At 38.5% G+C, this 17,954-nt stretch overlaps 1 protein-coding gene across 12 annotated transcripts in view; it reads right to left on the reverse strand.

Moving 5' to 3' along the window:
* The window catches only part of GRIK1 (glutamate ionotropic receptor kainate type subunit 1), a gene marked incomplete at both ends in the record, with an annotated part of 423,407 nt that overhangs the window by 142,794 nt on the left and 262,659 nt on the right, over window positions 1-17,954 (reverse strand). For 9 of the 12 annotated variants that reach the window (XM_082654760.1, XM_082654756.1, XM_082654753.1 and 6 more), the window contains 2 exons: window positions 5,048-5,229; window positions 15,377-15,634. In XM_082654760.1, coding sequence (XP_082510886.1) covers window positions 5,048-5,229; window positions 15,377-15,634 — 440 coding nt within the window. The remainder of the gene's footprint in view (window positions 1-5,047; window positions 5,230-15,376; window positions 15,635-17,954) is intronic. The other 3 variants (XM_082654750.1, XM_082654752.1, XM_082654751.1) reach the window with 1 other exon arrangement.

Raw genomic sequence — 17,954 nt, forward strand, 5'->3', positions numbered from 1 at the left:
TGTTGAAGGAGGAAAAACATCTCCCCTCTGATGCACTTGTTCATGTAAACAAGACAGCAGTTTTCCTGAGTCAGAAACAGTATGTTCATGCTCATCCACTGGCCACTCTCTAGCTCAGGGAATTGGCCCAGCCCTGAAACAGCTTCCCTGCTAGATGAAGCACCACTGAATCCCTTCCCTCCCTATCAGAGACCCATTAGGTTTCACTATGCTTGAAGTAGTGACCTGCTTTCTCAATCCTATTACAGGATTTGAAAACGACTCTGCAGTTCTCCAAAGAGGCAAATTTATTTTCAGGAAGAAGAATCATTAGCTCAAATGCATTATAGTTCTTAATAATACAGAATTTCAGGGTTGAATGAAACCTTCCTTTTGAGGAAACTGAGGCACAGAGGGGTGACTTGTTCAAATGTGCTTGGAAGAGTTGAGAGTTCAGCATACTGAGTGGAGTGGAAGAAAGGTGATTTGGGAGATTACTGATTAAGAGCTTCTAAGCACAGTTCTTGCATCATTCATTTCATCTATTCATTCAACATAGATGTATTGGTCACTCGTTGTGTGTCAAATAATGTAATAGATGTTGGGGATTTGGGAGAACAAGACAAAGAAAGCTCCCATCCTCTTGGAGTTTACAGTACAGTAGGGGATAGAGATAACAAATGAATCAATGTCCTTAATTAATTATAGATTTTTATTAGGGTTACAGAGCAACTAAGTAGAGTGCAAGGTCATAAGGAATGAGAAAATAGTTTCTTCTCCTTTATCTCCCAAGAGTTAATCATGAAGGCTTAGGTGAGGCAGACTTTGGAAAAGAATGTTCCAGGTGTTGGCAACTGCAAGTGCAAAGGCCATAAAGTAGGGAAAGGAGGGCATGTTACATGACCAGGCAGAGTGCCCTTGAAATAGTGTATTGGAAGCTGGAGGCTGGCAGGGAGGCTGGAGGGGGCGGATGGGTCACATAATGCAGGCCACAGATTTTCTCATTAAAAGCATGCTCAGTAGATAAAATTAACACTGTCCCTGAGCTTCAATTTTCATTTCCAGAAAAAAAAAAAGATAGTACTAATTATATCAATGATTATTATGTCAATTAAAGGAGATGGTTGCTTATCACCCAGCATGGCACTAGGCACATGTTAGGAATTCCCTACCTAGAGTCGTCCTACCTTGTGCCTCACCTTTATTTGTTTTGTTTTTGTTTCTTTGGCTGCACTGTGTGGCATGCAGGATCTTAGTTCCCCTGCAGTGGCAGCGCAGAGTCCTCACCACTGGACTGCCAGGGAATTCCCCTGTGCCTCAGCCTTAAATTCATCTTCCAGCAGCCACTCCCTTGGGAAAACCATACTCAGAGTGAAGGTGCAAGTGCGGTGGATGGTGAGCCATCAGTGGGAAGACAGAGGGACGTGGGGGGTGTGGGAGTGAGGAGGGGCTGGGGACCTGGGATTTCCACATTAAAGACAGGCTAAGGAGAGATCAGCATCCTCTAAAAGCAGCAGGATGCCTGCTGGGAGGTGATGCATGGACAGGGAGAGAAGAAGACATGCAGTGACCTGACGGGTCCCATGTGGGGGCTGTTGGTTTTTGGGGCCACTCTCAGACTGCAGAAATTCACGAAGACCATTTCTTGTTATAAGAGCCGTGCTCCCCTGTAGCCTAATCAAGTCTTGACATTTGAATTTCTAACTAATTTGGGGGAAATAAATTTTCAGATTCTCATCATATAGTACTTGTTAAATATGAATAGAAATAATCACTTTGCTGAAGTGATTATCATGCCCAAGAATAATTGTAGACTTTTCCCCAATTTTTACTTTTAGATAAATGTCAAATATCTTCTTTAAAGTGCATTTGATTTATTTTTTCTTAAGAATCATTAAAAAGTAGTAAAATATGATGAAGGTGCAGGGAAGTACAGGGAAATAATGGGAAATGTGCATGAGGAGAAAGATACGTTGACCTGGCAGAGAAAATTTTCTCAGCAGTGATTTTAGTCACCAAAGAAGTAAAAGCTATTAATACTAATTTCATCTAAAGGAGACCAGCAGCGAGTGGTTGTGTTTTCCCCAGACATTTCTGGAAGCCTAGTTCAGAATGGTTATCCATTATGAAATGGGGGCCCGTTATGGTAAAGTAGGCATTCAGGATCTGAGATCACAGGGCAGGCTGGCTATTCAGAGAATGACCTTGTATGAGGCACTTAACCTATCTGAGCTTCAGTTTTGTCAGCTCTGAAGTGAGAATACCAAATTTACTTCAGGATAAACTGAGATGACATACAGGGTGCGAGACACCATCTTTGGCACCTCAGTAAAAGATATAAGTCTCTTTCCTTCCTTTCTTTCTCTCAGGAGAAAGGGTGGTTGAGCAGTGGCTGGCAACAGGACCCTGAACTCCTGAACCCTCAGACTCCCTAGAGACACTCTGCAGACAGATTCAGGAAAGGTCTCTGAAAGAGTTTCTACATGTTGTTGTCCAGGACTAATGAAGCAAGTTAAAATGGAATCACACAGAGTACTAGTGTCTCATCTTGACTAGAATAGAAAGTCCTATGGTCTTCATTATAACTTTTCAAACCATAAGAGCCTCTTGGAGGTCCAAATGAAGCCCATTAAGCCAACCTGGATCCTTTGCTGTGATTTCACAATGAGCAACAGTTCTTTCACATGCAGTAAGGTAAGGGTTTCATGCTGGTAGCTTTTAAAAAAGTTCTCCACCCCTCCCAATCTTTTCAGATCATGGGTCTAGAACAAAGAGAGGATGAACAGTCTTTGAGTCACTTCCCCCAAGCTTCACAGCCAATCGTACCATTCACCTGATTAGGAAAAGCAAACACAAGATAAGACATGGTAAGACAGGATGGAGAAAAATGTTTGTGCCAATGGCTTGTGCAAAGTGGAACTAATCCTACTTCTCTTTGCCCCTGCCAGACATTTCTTGAGAGGGCTTCTCTTAGATGATTTCCTGTGTCTTTTTGTTTTTTTTTTTATTTCTAATTTTCCTTTGAATGATATAATCTCCATGCCACAAGGAAAGAACAACTTACATCAAAGGAATTTTATATCCACATTTATCAAAATACAGGAGAAACTCTAGCAGCCCCTGCCCATGGCCATCAGGCACTTCCCTTGCCTATTCCAAGCCTGCCCTTTGGGAGAGATATGACCAGTTATGTGAGCCAAGTGGATTTCTAACTAAGAGAATCCTCATCAGCAAATCATTCTCTTAAATGTAACAGAAGTCCCTAGATTCTGTTAAGAAAGACTCTTGGGAAGGGATACTTCTTGGCATTTTGAGGGCTATGCATAAAATCTGGGTGTTTTTCTCATTTCTGGCCCACACTCCATTACACACTTTAATGACTGTATTAAATTCTCAGATGAAGCCTTAAGATAAAGAGAAGCTGATGATATTTATTCACCTTTCAAGTTCTTTAGTTGCTGACATCACTGCAGCATGCTTGCTTTCTTTACTGAGAGGTACTTATAATATCTAAAGACTTGTTAATGCAACTATAGTCTAGAAGTAAGTAACATATAGTCTGCCTAACTGGAGAAGCAACGTGTCACTGTGGAGAAAGCATCAGATGGGATAAAGGAGGTTCAGTGCCCGTTCCTGGCTGTGTCGCTCTGGGAAAGTTATTTTATCTCCTATAAAGTGAGAGGATTAGCCTTGATGACGTCTACGATTGTTTGCAACCACAATTTAAAATATGTTCTATGACTCAGTGGCTTCTGAGAAATGCCCTTCCAGTGTGAGATATAGCACTAGAGAGTCAGGCTGGATGACTGAGCCCAGAGAGCTCTTCTAAGTGACTCAGAAACCCACAGTTCTGCATTTGTATGGAGGGGTTGGTCTACTTGTGAAATTAGTGCCCATTACCAGTCAACCCAACAGTACACCCCAGACATTTTAAACTAGGGAGTGTAATAACACCTTGTGTCATTTTGGGTAAGAACATTGCCTCATGCCACAGTAACCACTTAAATATAGAGAGGCACCCATTAGGCCAAGTAAATATAACCTGGCTATTTTATTCCTACTTTCCCCAAAATTCAATTCCCTGATTTTTTTATTAGTGCTTCTATTTTAAACATCTGGCTTGCCTCTCCCATTGTCTCTGTTTATGCTAGAGTTTCTCAGCCTCAGGACTATTGGCATTTTAGGCTATGTAGTTCTTTGTTGTGGAGTGGGGGGGGATCCTGTGTCTTATAGGATGTTTAGCAGCACCTCTAACTGCTAGCTGTCAGTAAAATGCCACCATCCCCAATACGACACCAGAAATGTCTCTGGACGTTGACAGAAGTTTCTGAGGGGGTGAAATCACGCTGGGTTGAGAACCACGAGTCTAGGTTTAATCTTTTTTAAAATTTATTTTTAATCTATTTTTTATTTTGATTCTGAGTTTTCTTTCTTAGACATAAGACCAGTGCTATATCCTGAAGTGCCCAGAAAGTATTAACACTGTTGTTATCATTCTTAATGTTATTAAGATCTTTCATTTATATAAGATTTCACAATTTATTGTTTCCACCCACATTACCCGTGGAGATTAATGCATGGCAGCTCATTGTCTGTAATAAATTAGAAGAGAGAAGCATCTTTTCCATGACTCTCTCCATGCCCCTTTTTCACTGTGCTTGGAATCTTGCATGTTTGACAAAAGAGGTCTTGCCATGAGGAAGATGTATTTAGGACAAGTAAGGCATTGTGTAAATGAAATCTAGCTTGTTTTTTTCAAAGGACATAAAAGAGGAGATGATTAATCAACTTGAAATGATACTCTTCTCCTCTCAATCTCTGCTGGCAGGATCTATATATCTCCGAGTATGTACACAGGACCACACATCTACAACTACATACAAACAGGTGGCTTCAAAGAGGTCTGAGCCCTATGACTCTTTAAAAGTCATATGAAATCTGCAATCTTCAGCCTAAAGTGGACTGCTGGCATTTTATCATGCTGCACTAAGTGAAAGCAGATGGCATGTCTGAGAAAGATAAACGAACTCATCTCCCAATATTTTCACCTCCTTCTTACCCCTCTTACCTGCTTAAGGATTTCAGCGGCTGTTTCATGTGAACAATCAAATATCACATAGAACTCCTTGCCTTTCTTCATCTCCTTGAGTAAAGGCTTGGCATCTTTATTCCCAGAGGGCAGCTGGCGGATTTTGATTTTAATGTTATATCTGGAGGGAGCTTTGATGAGCTCTTGCAGACGAATGAGACCTAGAAAATGACATTCAATCATGCAACAAACTGTTCTGTCCAAAGTATGTTTATTGCCATTTATAGGCAAACTCATATAATTCCCAAAATGTATCAAGACGCCATCTACCTAAAGGTTACATTATTGACTTCTCATTTGTCATTCCTCTTTCTATGAAATTCCTCTTTCTATATGGATTATACTGTATTTTCCTTTTGTGGGTATGTGTGGCTGGAAGCACAATTTTCCCAAGAGGATTCTGAATTTTTTAGAATGCAACTGTCCTCTCCAGCTTTCACCACAAATCTTTAACAAATCAAGTCAATACTGTAAAACTTTTGTAAACAAAAAGTTGCTTGAAGTTTCCAAAGATGCTTTTTGAAATGGATAACACCCATTCACTTTAGAACACTAGAATTTCTTGGGGTTATAAACCTCTGTAAACCTTTCAGCAAGTTTTTATATATAACATACTGTTTACCAGCTAATTGGTTGACTGTTCTATATAATCTTCCAGTTCCTGCCATATAAGCTATTTATAAATGGCTTATTGTATTTTCTTTCTAATATAATTGAACATCGTATGGGAAAATACTTTCTTGATTTAAAAGAAAAGACGATAGAATTTTAAAAGATTATGATAATAAGGGCAGAAACAAATTCTTTAAAAATACACCATTGGTAATTGTAGGAAAGTGTATACAGCCAACTAACTTGATGAAGAGTGTTTAATTCACCACAAATATGAATCCACCGAACTGCACCATTTTTTTAATAGAAGTGCTTTAATAGGGCAAGACCAATAGCTATAAGAAGCCTCCATCTTATTTCCCCTAATATTAACTGGTGTTCGCTACACTGCATGATGTTGGCTCTTACTCAAGGACGACCATTGGAAAATTGAATATTTTTTATTACACAGTCTGTGCCTTCAGGATGTGTCAGCTTCAAGTAATCAATAGGAAATATTAAGCTTTGTCACTATTCAGATAGAAATTGTGGCATGCACTGTGCAAGACACAGCATAGATGCCAGCTACCTCTGGACTTGATGCACTTTTTTAATTTTCTTGTTTTATTTATTTAGTTATTTGTTTTCCCTAGAAGCTACATTTTTGTGTCTAAGATGTTATAAGATTCCTCTGTACCTTGGGTAGGTGTGGTCCTGAAGTACAGTAAATTTGTAAGCTACTCTTCAGAGTCAAGTGGACCAGGGCAAGGAAGGAAGGAGTTGTAGAACTGTATCAAGATTTAGTGCTCATTATCTTTTTTAAAAAAATTGTATTTATTTTATTTTTGGCTACACTGGGTCTTTGTTGCTGCATGTGGGCTTTTCTCTAGTTGAGGTGAGCGGGGGATACTCTTCATTGCGGTGCGTGGGCTTCTCACTGCGGTGGCTTCTCTTGTTGCAGAGCACGGGCTCTAGGCGTGCGGGCTCCAGGCGTGCAGGCTCTAGAGCGCAGGCTCAGTAGCTGTGGTGCACGGGCTTAGTTGCTCCGCGGCATGTGGGATCTTCCCGGACTAGGGCTTGAACCCGTGTCCCCTGCATTGGCAGGTGGATTCTTAACCACTGCACCACCAGGGAAGCCCTCATTATCCTTTTTAATTTCTTTAACATAAAAATAGAAATTGTTAGAATGATAGACTTCCTGGGTTCTTGATTCTTTTCAAATCAACCAATGTGACTGAAGGCTCCCAAGCACCAGTGAGTCACTTGTCCTCTTACTTCCAGAATCACTTGTCCTGAGCAACTGATGAGTCCTAATGGAAGAAAACTGAGCACATGGATTTGTGTATTTGTTAATCCTAACAATAACCCTATGAAGCAAGGGTTATCATCTTCATAATTTCAAGTAAGAAAACCAAGGCTTGGAGCAATTAAGTAACTTACTCAGGGTTACAAAGATAGGAGGAGCTATGGATTCAAATTGCTTGTGAGTCTAGCACTCAGTCTTTCCATGTCACCATCATGCCTTACAAATACAAATTGTTGGTGCTTGAAGGACCAGATATAGCTTTGGATTATTTGATAAGAGAGGTAAAGAGTAGAAAGAGGTACCCATTCTCCTTTCTTCTTTACTCCAGGCTGCTTGTGGGTCTCTCTTGTTTTTATTATTTGTTTATTTGTTTGTTTGTTTGTTTCCTATCACCTTCCTGCTTTGCAATCACTTCCTTTTTTTTTTTTTTTGAGCATGACCACAAGGGAGATCAACATGGCCTTTAAATAAAATGGGAAAAATATTTAAGAAGTACATTTCATATGCTGCAATGAACTGCTCTTTTGTTCTTTGTTAAATGGAATGTCAATCTTGAAGTTCGTTTTCCTATCATGATGACTTAGATGCATGTTAATGGCATTTAAAGTTGAATATATTCTCTCCCTTCATTCATTCATTTTTACGGGAAAACATTTTCTGGATGTTCACTCCATGCCAAGTCCCATCCATGTTAAGGGCTGGAAATATAACATGAACACATCTTGCTTTAAGGCCCACACAGCCCACAGAAGGAGTTCATCCCATCGAATCTTGTATTATGCATGGGGCATCACTTATTACTTAATTTGATAAACTATGACCTGAGGCTGACGGGGGCTGGAGCAACTTGCTCAAGGTTGTGTAAGGCTATCATGTGGCAGATCCAGGGTTTAAAGCTAGTTCCACCTCTGACTCCCCAAGCTAGGGCTCTTTCATCAAATCAGTGGCTCCTCCTGACTTTGAGATTTAAGATCAACTAACTAACTGGCTGAATGACTAACTAACTATATAAATAACTATTGGATAAATAGAGCAAAAAATTTAAAAAATTTGGACCAGCATAAAACATTCAGCCTTTATTTGGCAAATGAAGCTGTTAATAAACAGGTTCCCTCCTCAAAAAAAGTAACTGTGAGCTTTCACAATTGTTTCACAAAAGAAATTTATTTTAATACCAATAGAGGAGAAAGGGGAACTCAATACAAAAGATTAGTTTTTAATTGGACTAAATTTACCTTTCAGAAAAACTCACTACTAAGCCCTAGTTTTCTCTTTTTGTCCATATGCAGGTGAACTGGCCTCAGGAAAGGAGAAGATCAGCAGATTTAAAGGTTACAGACCCAAGATGTAGGAAGAACAAAGAGCAAGAAACAGGGATGTTTACATTTCTCTTTCGAAGTAATTGTTTGCTTAAAAGAAGGCTTGCTGCCTTCATTAGCAAACATCACACAATTTACAATTAGAAAGGCTTTTTAGTCCACAGGAGACAAAATTTAGAGAAAGCTTTCCCTTTTATTTGCATTTTACAGCAATCCAGCAATCCATTACACTTCACTGTAAAAAGTTAAAACTTGTCTTTAAACAAGTCGTTACTTCAGGGAAAGAAAATTGATATAGGCACAATTCCTCACTTTGCTAATGACCCTCCTGTGTGTGGATGCCAGCCCTGCCAGAGTGACCCAGTGCTTCTAGGATGGGACTCCAATTGCAGAGAATGGTAAGGGTGCGTGCAAACCTGGCAATGGTGATGGATTTTCTAGTCCATTGCAGGAGAGACACTTTAAAAATGAAATGCAGAAAAGGAGATAACTAAACAAACCGAATAGAGAGACATTCTACAGTAAAACTGGTATGGACTCTTCAAAAATATCAAGGTCATGAAAGACAAGGGAAGGCCAGACTGTTTTAGACCAAAGGAGACTAAAACGACCTGACAGCTAAATGCAGTGAGTGATCCTGGATTAAAAAAAAAAACTGCAATTGGGACAATTAGGGAAACTAGAATATCGTATATATCTATAGACATTAATATTGATATAGATGTTAAAAACTGTATCCGTGTTAAGTTTCCTGTGTTTAATAACTGTCGTGTGGTTATAAAAAGGAAGGTCCTTGTTCTTAGGAAATATACGCTAATGTATTTAGAGGTAAAATGGTCATGCTGTCTGTCACTTACTTTCAAATCGACAATACTACTACTTGTTGTTGCTGTTGTTATATTGAGAGAAGCATAGAGCATTAAAGCAAATGTGATCAAATGATGACAACTGCTGAACTTAGATGCAGGATGTACAGAAGTTCATTGTACCTTTCTTGCCATTTTTCTGTAAGTTCAAATCTTTCTTAATAAAAAGACAAAATATGAGCCTCCTGCATCCACTCCTACCTCTAGTAATGCAATTGGAAATTGCACCTTTGGTTTGAAAAGTGCTTGAGAGCAAGGAGTCTGTTTATTTCACATGAGTTTGATCTGGGCTCTGCATGTAGAGATAACATTCAAAAGTGCTCAAATTCTAAACTCTTTCTTTGGCCATCTATCTACTCTGCACACTCAGATATGACACAGAAAAGTGCTGATCTGTATGCACGTACACTCTGGGAACAGGTGGAGCATATGGAGGAGAAAAAACGAACATGCTATTTCCAGTAGCTGTTTAAAATTTTCCCTGTCTTCTCCTTAAATAATAATAAACTTTGCTATTTGGATTGCCCCTTTTTATGAAGTATCCTGCATGTCTTATAAATAGCTCAGTAAACCTCAGAATATACCTCTGAGGTGGATAGGTGTCAGTGCTGTTTTACAGTAAGGAAAGTGAAGCACAGTGAGGTTAATTGTTTGGATTGGCCTTGAAAATGAGTTACAGAAGCCAGAAATTGGAAGAGACCTTAAAGGTCAAGCCCCTACTTGATGCATGAATTCCCGCTACACAGCTGCTGCTGAACACCTCTTGGTTCGAGAAATTCTCTACCTCACTTTTTGCAACTCAATCCATTTCTGGACAGTCTTAGTTATATTTAATGAGCAGCAGTTCAAAAGAAAAGTACCTACGTTTTCTTGAGTCTTAGTCCAATTTCCTTTTCATTGTACCACAACAGTGGATTTGATGTCATAAAAATGAATGTAATAAACCATTGGGACCCAAAGATAAGATCGCACATTTTAAATGTTAATTTCATCTTCATTTGAACTTGGAAACATGCAAAATGGCATTTCACAAACCTGTTGGTATATTAATGTATCCAAATCTAATAGGATTCTTAATACCCTCCAGAGGGGAGGAAAAAATCAGAACTGAGAAAAGGAGATGGGTAAGTGAGTGAATTACCTGCGGAAATACAGCACTTATAAGTGCAGATCTCCATACATACGATTTTTCAAAAGTGCATCAAAAAAGGCTAAAGACCTCCCAAAAGAAAAATTGTGTTCCTTGATCACAAAGAACCTCATAGAAGAATCTAGTCAAAATATTTGAGATTAACTATGCATTTAGCTCTATCAGTATGTTTTGGTCCTAAATTCTGGCCAATATCAATGGTAGCTAAAAATAATAAACCACCATGAAATATCTAAAAATTGATTTCCTGAGCAGAACTCTGAAAATTTGATAGGGTTCTGGTCAGGGGACTGGAGTGGGTAAATACGAAGGGTAAAAAAGAGTAAGGGCAGAAGAAAGGGAACTATAATATATTATCTTGTTGGTGCTGAATGCCAAGGACTTTCCATTCTCCAACTATTTCAGGTGGAATTTTGGGAGGGCATGTGGTAGAGTGTTTTGGCTAGCATGAGTCATCATAACAACACAGAGGTGTGAATTGTGATTGCTAAGGTGAAATGATTCACTTATTCTTTTACTTGGCACTGATTGTTTACATTTTGGCTTAATCACCCATGTCAAAATGTTTAATTTTCTTCAAGTCTAAATTTTAGGGCTCGTCAAGATTCTTGGTTCTGAACAATATATTCTTTCTATTTTCTATGGGGAAATGAAGGAAAATATAATAAGCATAACAAATCTAAGTCACTATTTAAATATAGCCCAAAGAGTAGCTATTGCACTTATTTACAGGGTGGTTGAGCATATTAAATGAGTTAATTATATAAAATAACTATAACAATGCATGGCAATCAGTCAGCACTTCAAGAATTTAGTTATTGTGATTTTTGTGGTTGTCATTTTTCTTGGGTTTTCTTTCTGGATTTAATGTTTCTTTCAATTACTGACATTTTTATGTATATTAATCTTATCTCAAATGAATCCTCATTGTAAAGCTTTGAAACTATGTTTTAAGTAAGTGACAGATAATAGTTCTTTATGGCAGGTTGCATTTTATAAATCTCATGGCTCTGGTGTGTTGAGAAAAATGATTTAAGGCAACCATGGATGAAAAAATCCCTCTTAAGTACTATGTGTTATGAACACATCTGGCTGCAGCTCACTTCTCTGATGGCCTCATCTAGTCCCATGTATATGCTGAGGACCCTCAATTTTGTATCCCCAGCCTACACCACATTCCTGAACTCTAGAGTCATATACTAACTGCCTACTCATTGCCTCTTTTTGGATGTCTAGTAGACATTGCAAAATCAAACTTAACATATTCATGACTGAACTCCTGATAGCCTTATTTCTCCAAACTATGTCCATTTATCCGTTTCCCCATCTCAGGCAATGGCAACTCCATCTTTTGGCTCAGGCCAAAAAGCTTAGGGTCATCTTTGACTCCTCTATTTTTCTCACTCAGCCTCCACCCCTCAGAGAATTATTCCAGCTCAACATCAAAATATTTCCAGAATCTGACCATTTCTTACTCCTCTGTTGCTATCACCTTCATCTCTTGCCTTGATTTCTCTAGTAGCCTCCAATTTTATGCTTCTCTCTCTATGACATTTTATTAATACAAGGGCCAGAGTGATCTTTTTATGGTATAAATCTGATCATGTCACTCCTCTTCTGAAAACTCTCCAATGTCTTCCCATTTCATGAGGAACAAAAGCTCTTCCAATAATCTACAAAGCCCTCCATGATCATGAAGACCCTCCTCTCTGACCCCACCACCCTTCCCCTCTCAGTCTGATCCAACCACACTGGCTTCCTTGTTCGTTGTAAATAAAGGTTTATTGGAACACAACATACCTGTTCATTTATATTTTGCCTGTGGCTGTGTTCTTGCTACCTCAGCAGAGTGGGATAGTTGTGATCAAGACACTATGGCCCATGAAGCTTAAGCTATATAGTATGTAACCCTTTTGAGAGAAAAGCTTCCTGGTCCCTGTCCTACAAAATCAGCTATGGGTACATTTCACTAAGATTAGCCTTGAGAAAGCAGAAACTGTTGAATATTCTCCACACTGCATTTGGTGCTCAGCTTCTCAGCTCTTTTTGAAGTGTGTGAAGGGATAGAAGCCAGGCTTCCACCAGGGGTCTAAAGAAGCGGAGGGGATGAGCAATGAGCAGTGATTTCGCATTGCCTAGGGTCACCTCTGAATGAGGGAGTCAGAGAGAAGTAGATGACTGATGGGAAGAATATCCAGGCACCAGAGAGAGAGATGTGAGGCAAAACTCCCTCCGGGGGCTTCTCCGGTGGCGCAGTGGTTTAGAGTCCGCCTGCCGATGCAGGGGACACGGGTTTGTGCCCCGGTCCGGGAAGATCCCACATACCGCGGAGCGGCTTGGCCTGTGAGCCATGGCCGCTGAGCCTGCGCGTCCGGAGCCTGTGCTCCGCGACGGGAGAGGCCACAACAGTGAGAGGCCCGCATACGGCAAAAACAAACAAACAAAAATAACAAACAAACAGCAACAAAAACAAAACTCCCTCCGACAGTTCTCTAGGGTCTTTCTACATTTGCTCTTCCAGAGGACAGAATTCTGCCTGCTAGTATTTAGTGATTTGGATTTTGTCCTTAGAGACACGCACACTGCTCCCATTGACTTCAATGGGAGTCACGGACCATTTGGTCCCTTAGACATCTGTGCTGGCTTCAGGTTATTTCACAAACTCCTAAACAAATCCCAGTAAAGTGCTCTTTAATGGGTAGTTGATTCTGGTGTAAGAGCAGGTGCTGAGCACACCTAAGTCCTTTTTTTTCCTTCAGGTTTAGTAAGTTTTCTTTTTATGACTTGATAATTACTGCAACCAAAACCCTGAGTCAAGCAGTATTAAACCCACTCATAGTAAAAAGATGTCTTCTTCTATTGATCTCAGTTGACCTGTTTACTCTCTGGGTTCCAATTTAATGCCTCAATTGATTATTCATTTACATTTTTAATGCCTTTGGGAGTAAAATCATTTTAACATGAATCGTCTCTAACTTAATGGGCAAAATACAGACTCATTTGGATTGTCAATTTCAGCAAGTATATATTGAGCAACTGAGTTCAGGTGAACTTAACAAGGATGAAAGGAGATTTCAGTTTCTTGTAAAAGGTAATAGAAATGATAGTTTGAATTTCCTCTTATGCAAAATGGCTGTCAACTATGGGTACTCATTTAAAATCAAAAGGGTGGTTAGGACATCAACTTTTATGTTATCCTTTTGCAAATTATAATTTTTCTAAATACAATTATGCTCACACCTTTAGTTGAACTCTTTCTTAAATTAAATCCAGATGCCTCAATATTATTCATTGATTTGTTTTCCTTTTAGATGGCCTGGCATTGCTGGAAATGGTAGAAATAGTGAGAGGAAATTATGCTATAGAGTGTACTACATAATGAGAAATAGTATTATTTTATTAACTCGTGGAATTCTCTATTTACAAAGGTAGACAACATGGAAGGCCTTACCATACCTATATATAATATCTATATCTTAAGGCTCTTTAAATATACTTATGGAGTTCCTTTGATAATATATTTTCTTCCTTCACAGCAAGCAAGTGAAGCTCTAAAAATATGACTATCCTTCCCAGTAGGACTGTTTTGAATATAATATTTATAAATTATATATACAATCACCTACCTTCACTTCTTTCTCAAATGAGATGAGATATAAGAAAATACATAAATGTATAATTCCAATCACAATAGTCACTTTTACCTAACAGTTTAAAATGGAAGCAGGATTTAGTGCCAAATAGAGGAGGCTCACTATTCATCCTCTGAGGAACAGTAAATGCTAGTGCTTGGTGGAAAGGAGTGAAAAAAATGAAATACTATTAAAAAAGTTCAAAAGTGCTTTGCTTTGTTAATTTTCACTGATAATTTTATTAGTCTTATTACCAAATGTGTAGATTAAGGAAAGGAGCTAATTTCAATTCTTGAAGAAAAAATATTCAGAAAGTAAACAGTACTGTGTTAGGTAGCAGATTATAAAAATAAAAAGATAAAATTCCAACTTTTTGGAATTCCTAGTCTCAAAAAACATTTAAGCAGATAATTGAAGCATGTGATATAATGCTTATATTTACACCCTGCTACTAATTCCTAATGTCGTCTCAGTGAGCTTTAAAAAGAAATGATATTTGGGCGTGATCATGGAGAATGAGGGAGCTTATCACCTTGGGGGTTATGTGGAGGATTATCCAAAGTTAGGGGCCAGCCTCAGAAAGAAAGAGTAGGGATGGACTTGGGGGTATTTAAGAAGTGATGTAACAGTACAGGGATGTAGAGCAGCTGGTGCCTGGGTTAATGGAGATGAAAATGATTAGATGGTGAAGAGCTTTAAATTAGAATTGGACTTTCCTATGTGGACAATGAAGAGTCACTGAAAGAATTTAACTGAATAAAAGAGATCTGGAACTCCAACAAACCTCAAAATGTAAACAGGAGGCAAAGGGGGAAGGTGCCAGTGAGAGAAACTTCAAATGGGAGAGAGTCAGAGAAATGTCTAGTGAGGCGCTGAGCACCCCATGTCTGTCCTTCATCCTAAAATAAGCAGACAGAACAAAGCAAGCTTCACTAAGGGCTCATTACTGGGGTTCATAGTCCTTTTTGCATGAAATAGTCAGATTTTATTGATACAACCTCTAACATTATTCCTCTGTATGTACTTTAGAAACTTTTCAAGGCATTAATGCAGCTATTTATTGAATTGGAATCATACTTCATGGTCAATTTCAAACTTTCTCTGCATTATTTAAGAATGGAGTCGTGGTCAGTCTTAACAGAGTTGGATACATTAAATTACATCTTTAATATTCAGATTGGATTACAACATATATTAATAAGGTGATATTTCTTTTAAAAAAGTGCCTTAAGTTTGATGATGAATGGGTCATCAGAAAGGGTCAACTCACCAAAAGGAAAAGGAATTAGCTACACATGGCATTTCCCAATTAGAAAACTCAATTAGCTTCATATAAAATAACATGTTCATGCACTCTGCCTGATGAGTCAAGACCTGTAGCAAATTCTGGTTCCCTTTTTCCAGACCAGACATGGCCATGTGAGGGCTTGTGTGAGTCCCATACCTGTGCTGTCTTCATACACCACAGTCACTGTTTTCCAGTTGTAGTAGAGGACCAGATCCAGGACCGCTCTGCTGATAGCTGCATAATCTGGGTAGAGGTTGACGTAAAACAGGTCTTTGTTGTCCACTGAAGGGTGTTTCCAGCGAGTCTGTACATGTGGAACTTCGAGAGCATTGCAAATAGACTGCACAGCACTGACAGAGGAGCTATGGGAAGGGCCAAAGAGAGCAGCCACACCAAGAGCCAGCTGGTCACATGCTGATGTCCACAGACAAGGAGGGGGTGGAGAGGGAAAGCAGGGAAGAGGGGAGAGAAAGAGAGAGTTCTGTGAATTTAATCTTCCCTTTCATGGTTCCTCCTTATTTTCGCTATTGGAAACTATTATCCACTCTCCATCTGTATGCTGAGGAAATATGCTTCATCCAGCTTCCAATATTCCTGAGATACTAAATATTAGAGATGTAAATGGAGAAATGATTAGCAACACATCACAAGGCCAATTCCCTGCAAACAAAAATGAGCTGTTGGTCTCACTTCATTACTTTTTTTTTTCTTTTTAATTTGGTCATGCCACGCGGCATGTGGGATCTTAGTTCCCCAACTAGGGATCGAACCCCCAGCCCCTGCATTGGAAGCATTGAGTCTTAACCACTGGACTGCCGGGGAAGTCCTCATTTCATTACTTTTAATCAGATGGAGTCTAAATCTCTTGCTTGGTGTGGTGTTACCCAGAAGCACTCAGAGCTATTCTTTAAGCCATTTGCCAAGTGAATGTCATATAAATCAAGTTCTGTCATCTGGCAATGTGGCAATGAAGGTATTAATGGGTCAGAGAATTCAGAAGACTCTCTGGGTGGCTGCAGAGTACTTTAGTTCCAGTCCTTCCCAAAACTCAGAAAGGAGGTCCAGGATATTGAAAAATTGCTAAAGAATGTTAAGTGATACTGATAGCTAATTAATTATAGAATAATAGATTAGCATAGCTTAAAGGGATCTTAGAAGACATTTTCTCCAACCCACTAATGTCATAGGCAATGAAGTGAGTCAGGGCCACTGGACAGTGGCAGAACTGACCAGAGCCCAGGGACCCAGCTCAAGGACAGGCTTCTTTCTATTTCAATATCAGCCAACATGTGCACAAAAATTAATTTTTAACATTTATTTATTTTTTGCATTATAAGATTATATACACACATTGAGATAATTTAGAATATTGAAAAGTATAAGGAAGAAAAAAGGCTCTGAAATTCCATCACTGGGATATCTATTCATAGTTTGGTGTTCTAATTTATTAAAAAATTGAACACGATATAGATACAGTTTGATACATTGCTTTCTGTATTTAACACTAAGTTTAATGCTAAAAGCACACCCTTTCCCCTAAGTCATCACAAATTCTGCAAAAGTATATTTTTAGTGTCATAGAATAGCCTAATCCATGAGTATGTCATTACTTATTTAACTAGTCCTATGATACTGAATATTTAAGCTGCTCCTAATTTTTGGTTATTATAAGTAATATTATAAGCACTTATCTTAGTTCTTATATTTTTCTCTAAATTTTACATTATTTTCTTTGAGTAGATTGAAATCTGTAATTAAAGGGTATTGATATTTTTAAGTCACTTGATACATATAAACCAAATTTCCTTCCAGAAATGTTGGGACAGATTATCTTCTATGACAATGTAAAATAGTGCCTACTCATTTTATGCTGGCATAAATTTATACTGGCATTAAATATAAATGTAAAAACATTTCAAATTTACATTTTAATTCTAGTTTAAAGGGATTTGGAACTGCCAAGAAACAATAGTTGAATATTTGAATTAAATAATAGCAAAATATTTAAATGAAATTGTCAATTTTTATCATAATGCCATCATACAAATAAAAATAAGTATAAAAATTATATGGCTTTGTCAAAATTATCTGACTTGATTTAGAGAGAAAAATTAATAAGTAATATTTGAGAGCCATATTTCAAATATCTGTGGGACAGCAAATGTTCACAAGGAACTTTCTGACACTGTGCTCTTCGGTACTGAATTATCACATGAGGTATGCAGACATAACTTTCTGTATTAAGTGCTAGAAGTGAAAACTGTCCTCAGAAGCTCATTTTCTGGATGTGCTTTCATTGGTTAGCAAGAAAAAATGAGGGCATGAAAGTATATGAACTATTACTTCATCTAGAGTAGGCGGTGGATTGAGATTCCTGCTAATATTTAGCTCTGGGATGCTAATATTACTTGACAAAAAAGCAATCCTTTTGAATTCTGTTTGCCAGCAAATTACCAGTTTTAAGAAGTTTTGGGGGTGTTTAATTTACAAGTATGGCAGGTACTTCAGGTCACAAAAACGCTTTGGATTTTAAATGTGGTTGGCTTTCTGGGGTATTTATTCAACAATGTTTTGTGTGAGTGTGTGTGTGAGAGAGAGAGACAGAGAGAGAGAGAGAGAGACAGAGAGAAGCAGAGAGAGAGAAACAGAGACAGACAGAGGCACAGAAAGGGAGATATGGAGAGAGGAAGATAGAGATCTAACACATAGAGATAATTTATGTAAAGATGCCTTG

Source organism: Grampus griseus, assembly GCF_964374135.1.
Source record: "Grampus griseus genome assembly, chromosome: 5".
Taxonomy (NCBI): domain Eukaryota; kingdom Metazoa; phylum Chordata; class Mammalia; order Artiodactyla; family Delphinidae; genus Grampus; species Grampus griseus.